This window comes from Chaetura pelagica, unplaced genomic scaffold (genome assembly GCF_000747805.2).
Source record: "Chaetura pelagica isolate M959 unplaced genomic scaffold, ChaPel_1.0 scaffold528, whole genome shotgun sequence".
In the NCBI taxonomy this organism is placed as follows: domain Eukaryota; kingdom Metazoa; phylum Chordata; class Aves; order Apodiformes; family Apodidae; genus Chaetura; species Chaetura pelagica.
This window is the reverse complement of record NW_009954306.1, coordinates 218,601-227,058: the sequence shown is the minus strand read 5'-3', so window position 1 is coordinate 227,058 and position 8,458 is coordinate 218,601. Positions and strand designations below refer to the sequence as shown.

Sequence of the window (8,458 nt, the reverse complement as noted above, 5' to 3'; positions counted from 1 at the left end):
AAAGAGGGCAGGGGAGAGGGTGTGAGAGGGAGGGTGAGTGAGGGAGAGAGTGTGAAAGGGTGAGTGTGAGGGCAAGAGGGTGAGGGACAGAGAGGGTGTGAGAGGGAGAGAGACGGTAAGTGTGTGACGGAGAGGGTGACTGTGGGAGAGAGTGTGTGAGGGAGAGCATGGGGGGGTGGTGTGTGTGTGAGGGAGAGAGTGTGACAGTCTGTGTCTCTTCAGTGTGCAGGACTCTGCTTGTTTTTCCCCCAGGGCTTTATACTGGGGTGTAGCTCTTCCTTCCCAGTAAAACCCAGTGTAGCCACGTGTGTGCAGCCCCTGCAGCAGGGCTGCGCGTGTGTGTGTGTGTGCAAAACTGAGGTGTGCACAGAGTGCAGTAAGGGGCTGTGCACACACACACACACACACGTGAGGCTCCAGTGCTGTTCCTGCACTCCCTGCCCTCCCCCCAATCACACTCAGCGTAGCCCCTTTTTTTCCCCCAGTAAACACTGACACCCCCCTGTCCACCCGCCCCCCCCCCCCCCCGTAACTCTTTCTGTGCAATCCAGGGAGTCTCTGGTTGTGCAGGAGGAGGTGTGTGTGGGAGTGTCTGAATGCTGCACTAATCAGTTTATTACTGGGGAGTGTGCAGGTCTGGGTGTGCATGTGTCTGTGAGGCTGTGTCAGTTTGTGTGTGAATCTTTGTCTGTGTGTCTCTCTGTGTGCCTGTGTCTCTGGGTGTGCCTGTCTCTGTGTGTCTGTGCACCTGGTGTGTCCCATGATAACCCATGGCCCTGTGCAGCTTCTAGCTGGGCTCCCTGGGTGTGCAGCACAACAGGAGTGTGGGACAGCTCTGCTACCCACACCCCTCCCCCCCCCAGTTAATGAACAGGGAGTTGTGTTTGTGGGTAGTGACTCGAGTGCTGCACTAATCAGTTTAGTACTGGGGAGTGTGCAGGTCTGGGTGTGTGGGTGTATCAGAGGGAGGGTAGCTGCACGTGAGCATGTGGCTGTGAGAGTGTATCTGTGGCTGGGTGTGTCTGGTGGTGTCTGGGTGTGGGTGTGTCTGTGTGGGTGTCTCTTGAGGGGGGGAGGAGGCAGTGAGTCCAGGTGCTGCACTAATCAGTTTAGTACTGGGGCACGTGTGTGTGTGTGTGCAGTGCTGGGGTGCTGTGCAGCACGGGCACTGGCTGTGTGTGTGTGTGCAGTGCTGGGGTGCTGTGCAGCACGGGCACTGGGTGTGCTGCTCTGCAGAGCACCCCCTTCAGGGCTGGGCTTCTCCTGCAGGCGCTGAGCGAGGAGATCAAGCACATGCACGGGCTGCGCATCTTCACCTCCACCCCCCCTGACCAGCGTAACCAATAAAGCTGCTGGTGGGTACTGGGACTGAGTGCCCTGCCCTGCTCCAGTCTTGCCATTTCAATTAAGCAGCTGGGGGGGCTGCAGTGGGGGTGGGGGGGAGAAGAAGAGGAGACTCTGAGAGAAGAGCAGGAAGAGAAACTTTATATTGCCTTGCCAGGCAGGGGGGGGGTCCTTCCTCAGCCCCCCCTGGCAGGGGAAGGGGACACCCCCAGGCAGGGGAAGGGAACAGGCACTTCTTTTCCTCCCCCCCACAAGGCTGCTGCCGAGGGGAGCTTAAGGCTCTGGGTGCACCTCAGCCAAATAAAGCACTTCCAAAAATAAGCTGAGCTGCTCAGGGCTCCAGGGTTGCTGCTCAAGGCCAGAGGAGAACTTGGGAATAGAAAACAGTTGTGCAGCAATTCCAACTTCATCCCGTGGCTGAAGGAAACACCAACCAAGTCTGAGTCCCAGTGTGTGGGTCTTCAGCCACATGGGCTGCACAGGGTGAGGCTCCACAGGGCAACCAACAACCTCAAACCAGCCCGGGCTGCTGCGCGGTGGAGGTGACACTTCCTGATGTCACCAGGGGCTGGTGTCTGGGGCATCGCTGGAGGCGAAGCACAAGGTGGCTGGAGTAGAGAGCAGAGAGGAGAGCCAAGAGGGACCTTTATCTGTCCTTGGAGCCCAGCTTCTCAATCAGTTCCTGCAGAGGAGCCAGCTCCCGCCGGTCGATCAGGTTGAATTCCTGGAAGGAAGGAAAAAAAAAACACAACACAAAAACTAGAGGCACCTCTTGGAGCTGCTGGAAAACATCTCTGAGCACCCAAGTGTGCTGGGACCTCCTTGTGCCCAGAGCCCCACACTGGCCTTGCTGCTGCTACCACCTCTCCTGGGGCTCTATGGAGAAACTGGAGCATTTCAAGACAAGGCAAAGGTTTCCAGCTCTGAGCAGCCACTGCCCAGGCTGGTCAATAGTGGCAAGGAAAGCAAAAAAGGTGCTGCTGCTTCTTCTGAGCTGATTGTTGAGCCACATGCCTGGAAGTATCTCAGGGTGGGTGTGAGGGTGGTGAGAGCCTGGCTCAGGCTGCCCAGGGAAGCTGTGGCTGCCCCATCCCTGGGGGTGTTGAAGGGCAGGTTGGATGGGGCTTGGAGCAGCCTGGGCTGGTGGGAGGTGTCCCTGCTCGTGCAGGGGGGTGCAGGAGGATGGAGCCAGACTCTGCTCAGCAGTGCCCAGGGACAGGACGAGGGGCAACAGACACAGGCTGGAACATGGGAATTGCCACTGGAATACGAGGAGGAACTCTGAGGGTGACAGAGCCCTGGGACAGGCTGCCCAGGGGCTGTGGAGTGTCCTTCTCTGGAGATATTCCAAACCTCCCCCCTACCCCGTGGAATGTGCTCCAGGGGATCCTGCTCTAGGGGGAATTTGGACTAGATGATCTTTAGAGGCCCGTTCCAACCCAATTCCATGATTTCATGGAAAGCCCCAAATTCTCCCTCAAGCCTGGTTTCTTTTGCTAAAGCCTGAGAGGGAAATTCAACCATTTACAGCCAACCCTGCTTCCTGCAAAAACAACACCCCACCCCACCACAAACCCTAGGGCTACAGCTGCACAGTTTGTGGAGGGTGGAAGCTGAAGTGTCTCTTCTGGCCATGCCACAGCAGCCCATCTCCATAGAGTGAGGAGTTTAAATTCCTTGGAGAAGCAAAGAGGGACCCAAGCCACCATTTTCCCAGCTCACCTGCACGAAGAAGATAAAGTGCTTGAAGGAGGTGTTGAGATGGGCCTCCTCCTGCAGCCTCATGACTGAGTCGAAGTGCTGGTGGTAGATGTGGGCGTATACCCGGAACAGCCTCTTCAGGATGGTCTTGGCCACTGACATGAAGTTCTTGGGGAAAGGGACACCTGGAAGGCACCAAGAGGGGGTCTTCAGCTGGGTGAAAAGGCCCTAAGGCAGCCCGGCCAGTATCACTGTGCTTACCTATCTTGGAAGGGAAGAGGGTCTCATCATCCAGCTGGTCCTGCACCCAGGTCATCAGGTAGTCGATGTACTTGGGGGCCGAGCACTTGATGGGCTTCTTGATGTTGGTGCCATCTGCCCAGTGGTACTCATACCTGTGGGAGAGGGAAGGGAGAGGAGCTTGTTGCTCCCTGAGGAAAAAACCATGCATTTCCAGGCCCTGTGGCTGTCTCCTGATCACAGAATGGTTTGGGTTGGAAGGGACCTTAAAGATGATCAGGTTCCAACCTCCCTGGTATGAACAGGGACACCTCCCACCAGACCAGGCTGCATGACCTCATCCAACCTGCCCTGCATGAACCTCCCTGGGCTCCTCTGGCCTCTCTCCAACAGCTCCACATCCTTCCTGTGCTGGGCTCTCCCCTCACACAAGATCATTGACTTCCCTGAGTGACCATCCCCAGGGCTGCACCTTGGCCAGAGGCTTTTGGAGGCCACCACCTCATACCCACACGGGTATTTCTGGATCCCACAGCTCCTGTCACAACACAACCCACCCTCTGTCCTCTTCTGCAAAAATCCTTCAAAAGCATGAAGGAAAAAAAAACAACCCACAACCTACATTTTGACTGTCAGCTTCTGACTGACAAATGAAAAGAACTGGTGCCATTTCAACAGGAAGTGGTTACAGGAAACGTCCCCAAACACAGAAAGAGGAACTTGGCCATCTAGATACCCTGGGGAGGAAAGCAGGGCAGGATGTCACGCAACACCCAACACCTTCTGCCCAGCCAGGCTCACTGCTCTGCCCCAGAACAGCAGCCCAGAAACCCTTCACCTCAGCAACACACACCAGTGCACAACCAGCAGGTGATACTGTTCTCCTCGAGGGTATTCACACTTCACTAGAACAACCAGGTGCCCCAAATGCACCTTCATCGTTTCTTTTTGGATGCCTTGACCTTGTCCCACAAACCAGCCACGCTGTGTCAGTGTCTTCTGACATCCCACCCCCTGCACCACCAGGGAATCCAGAGCCAACAGCCCCAGCAACTGCCTCAGGACAGGACACCCCTGGTGCCCTGTCATAGTCTGTCCCAGGGTAAGGACACTTCAGGCCAGGTGACAGCAGCCTGGGTGCAGGGTAGGGGTCATCAGGAGCCAGGAGACATGTGGCTGGTCCTGCTGCAGGGGCTGCACTAGGTCCCCTTCCCTGACCGACCTCCCAGCAGCAGCAGCACTGGGCACTGCCCCACCCCATCTGGCAGCACCTTCAGTCACCCCTGCTCAGAGAAACCTCATGGAGAGAAACCTCATGGAGAAGAACCTCACTCTCCACACCAGCCCAGTGAGATGGTCCACCAGGGGGTTCCTCTAAGACTGTGACAGTAAGAACAGACCCTTCCAGTCCAGTCAGATCCCTCATTTTCCTTAAACCACTTCAACATCACATCTTTCAGCTTCCAGACAAATCAGGGGCCTGATCAACAGGGGGAGAAGAGGTCAAGGGTTTCTCTAAGACTGTGCCAGGAAGAACAGGCACTTCCAGTCCACTCAGATCCCTCATTTTCCTTCAAACCATTTTAAAAACATATCTTTCAACTTCCAGTCAACAGGGGGAAGAGTTTCTCTCACCATGTTCAACACACCAGCCAGGTCCCTCCCCAGCAGACAGATGGAAAAACCCCACCAGGGAACCACAAAGCTGCACCTTGATCTGATCTCTTCACCTCCCATCCTCTTTTTAGCTCCTCCCTCCATGCACTGAATCATCTCCCCCTGCCCCCTTCCCCACCTGCAGCCCCCACAAACCCCCACCTTGGTCCTGCAGACATGACAGAGCAGCTGGTCTCCGTGCAGAACTCCGTGATGGTCCCATAGAGCATGTTGATTTGGTTGAAGAAATCCACAGCTGGAAAGGAAGAGGAGCAGCTGGAGCCCAACGTGCCAAGACAAAGCCCAGGCCTGGTTCTCTCTCCTGCAGCTGATGCAGCCCCCGAGGATCCCCAAAAGCTCTTGGTGAAAAACACCCCCCTCTGCACGACCTCACAGGGCTGGTGACTTCAAAACATGTGAACCATCCAGAATTCCAACTGCTCTGTCCAATCTTCACCCTCCAGCTACTGCCCCTGGCCCCTTTCACACAATCATAGAACCATTCATATTGGAGGAGACCTTCCAGATCATAATCCAACCACCACAACCACTAAACCTGAAGCACCACATCTAAACCCTTCTTGGACCCTTCCAGGGATGGAGACTCCAGCCTCTCCCTGGGCAGCCCATCCCAAGGCCTCACCACCCTTGCAGTAAAGATATTTTTCCTAATACCCAACCAAACTTGAACCCATTTCTTCTCATCCTATCACTAGTTACTTGGCAGAGGAGATCACAGGAAGCTCCACTTCACTTTCCACACCTTGGAAATGAAGGATTTAGGTTCCAGATACCTTTAAAAAAATGACAGCACCTCAAAACTCAGGCTGATTTTGATAACTGAGGAGACTTTCCTTGGGCTGACCACTTGAGGCCTGATTCTTCCAGGGCTCAGAGCTACCTTCTCCTCTAAAGAGGAAAAGTTCAAGGCCAGGGTCAGCAACAGCTGAACATACACCTGTAGTAGTTGGCTTTTTAAATGGCAACAACATAAAAGCTAGAAAACAAAACAAATAAAAAAGAAACTCCACAAACCTGGAGAGTTCAGTGGAGGGAACAGATCTGATTTTTTCTTGGAATGCAGCTCCCAGCCTTCCAGGCACTCCCCCGTTCACAAACCCCATCCCCCTTCACAAGCCTGAACTCAAGAAGAAAAACACCCCCAAAACCACAACAGTGCAGGTTTGCTCCTCACATTTTTGTGCTCTCCTGGAGCCCCAGGCCCCTTTGCCACACGGTTATTTTCCTTTTCTCCTAACTCTGTTACCTAAACACAGGTAGGTAGAGTCATTTGGGAGAGTTCTAAGTTCTTTTAAGGATAGAAAACAGGGATTTGGGGTTTTCCCAGTCTCTGCTCAGGTCCCTCCTTCCCAGGACTCACTGTTGACTGCAATCCACTCGTTGAGGTCCTCTCCCTCGGGCAGCATCACAGCCTGTCTGAGGTTCCCACTGCCCAGGGTGGCCTCCGCGTGCTTCAGGAGCTCATACTGGTGGGAGCCCTCAGGAATGTTCTTCTTGGGCTTGAAGGTTTTTGAGGATCGACTCCCACTGGGGAGAGGGAAAACATTCCCAGTGAGGCCTTTCCTAGCACTTCCCTTCCCAGAAACATTTCCTGATGGGAGATCTGGGCACAGACACCAGCCCTTCCCTGGGGATGAGTGGATCTGACGGAAGTTGAAGCGTTTCTGGTGGCACCACCCAAAAGCCACCTGCCCACTTCCCTCTTTTTTAATGCTTAAAATAATAATTTAAATAAAATAAATCACAAAATATTCAGGGCAGAGGCCCAAAGAAACAGAAATAAAAGCCCAGGCAACTGCAGCAGGAAATGAAGTGACCTGCTGACTTGCCCCTGGCTTGGTTTGACAGCAGCAAAGCTTCAATGATGGAAACGGTTTGTTAAAACTAGTGACTTCCCAGATTCCAGCCCCAAAATGCCCTTCCCTGGTACCAGCTGTGCCCAGCAGCCCAGACACTACACAGCTCCTCCAAACTCCCCCCCTCCCAGGTCCCTCCAGCCTCTCCCCAAACAGCCAAGGCTGCCAAAAATCTCAATTTGATACCTTTCAGCCCCAAAAAGAGTCACTTCCAGAGCCAGGCAGCTCCCTCCTTCCCAGAGAGGGTGACACAAAGGACAGGATGGCCAAGCCATGGGTGGGGAGGGAGGTGAGGGTTTGCTGGGCTGGCAAGTTCCCAGGGCAGCCCCACTCCTTGTACTGGGAGTGGGAAGAAAAACCCTTCAGGTCTGTGGGAAAGCGGAGCAACCACCTCCTGCTGCAGCCTGAGGCAGGGCCAGCACCTCGTGGAGCTGAGGGAGAGGGTCCCAGAAATAGGGAGAGGGTCCTCAGCCCCTCCTTCTTTGGCCACCAAATGCCTCCAGTCCTTATCCCCAGAGCCAGAAATAGCCTTCATGTCATGACACAAGATGTCCCAGAGGGGTGGGAAGGGACAACCAGTCCAACCCCTGCCAGAGCAGGGTCACCTCCAGCAGGTCCCACAGGAACACCTCCAGCTGGGGTTGGGATGTCTCCAGAGAAGGAGCCTCCACAGCCTCTCTGGGCAGCCTGGCCCAGGGCTCTGCCACCCTCACAGCCAACAAGTTCCTCCTCAGCTTCAGATGGAACTTCCCACCTTCCAGCTCCTGCCCATGGCCCCTTCTCCTGGCCCTGGACACCCCTGAGCAGAGCCTGGTCCCCCCTCCTCACACTCCCTGGAGACATTGATCAGCACTGAGGAGATCCCCCCTCAGGCTCCTCTTCTCCAGCTGAGCAGCCCCAGCTCTCCCAGCCTTTCCTCACAGCCAGATGCTCCAGCCCCTCAGCATCTCTGTGGCCCTGCCCTGGCCTCTCCAGTGGCTCCTTGGCCTTCAGCAACTGGGGAGCTCAGTTGTGTCCCAACCCACCTCCACAGCCCCCTAAAGACACATCTTGTTTTACACTTGTAGATCTACCCAATTCACACCCCTGTGCTCACACCACCCCCACCTCATGAAGGGAGACACCCCCTCACCCAAACACCAGCTCCTCCTTTTCACCAACACAGGGAGGGCAAGGCCCATCCAAAGTCCACCCAGGTGCAAGCCCCACACCTCCCCTAGTTCTCCTGGAAGATCAACCCTTCAAACTCTGCCCACCTGGAAGGGATTCATCCTCAGAAGACAATCCCTCCCCAGCACCTTCCCTCTAAGACTGCCCCATAAAAGCCTTCCCATCCCTCTCATACACCCTTCCCAAGGCCACCTGCTCCCCCACATCACCCCCTGGGGTACCTGCCCTCCGGGACTACCACACTCCTGCTTCCAGCCCCTCTTCTCATCCCACCGTGGGCCCCCAGCCCTGCAAGCAACCCTCTCCCACTCCAGCTTCCTCCAAAATACCACTACACCCCCGGGGCTTCCTCTATGGGACTGCAGCTCATGTTCACCCTGGGCTTCCTCCCAAAATCTTCCTTGGCCCCTCCTCGTACATCCCTGGAGATTCTTTTCAAAGCCTTGTCCCCCATCCCAGGCCCCCCCTCC

The 8,458-nt window shown here is 55.4% G+C and overlaps 2 protein-coding genes across 2 annotated transcripts in view; one reads left to right on the top strand and one right to left on the bottom strand.

Moving 5' to 3' along the window:
• BOLA3 (bolA family member 3) overlaps nucleotides 1-1,347 on the top strand; it is an 11,394-nt gene extending 10,047 nt beyond the window's left edge. The window contains exon 4 of the mRNA XM_010003937.1: nucleotides 1,270-1,347. Coding sequence (XP_010002239.1) covers nucleotides 1,270-1,347 — 78 coding nt within the window. The remainder of the gene's footprint in view (nucleotides 1-1,269) is intronic.
• A 643-nt stretch (nucleotides 1,348-1,990) lies between these two features.
• Nucleotides 1,991-7,353, bottom strand: MOB1A (MOB kinase activator 1A). Its single transcript, XM_010003936.1, has 6 exons — nucleotides 7,241-7,353; nucleotides 6,323-6,489; nucleotides 5,104-5,197; nucleotides 3,307-3,440; nucleotides 3,067-3,230; nucleotides 1,991-2,068 (listed from the first exon to the last, which is right to left on the bottom strand). The coding sequence occupies exons 1-6, from the start codon at nucleotides 7,351-7,353 to the stop codon at nucleotides 1,991-1,993; spliced, it is 750 nt and encodes a 249-aa protein (XP_010002238.1).
• Between the last annotated feature and the right edge of the window lie 1,105 nt (nucleotides 7,354-8,458).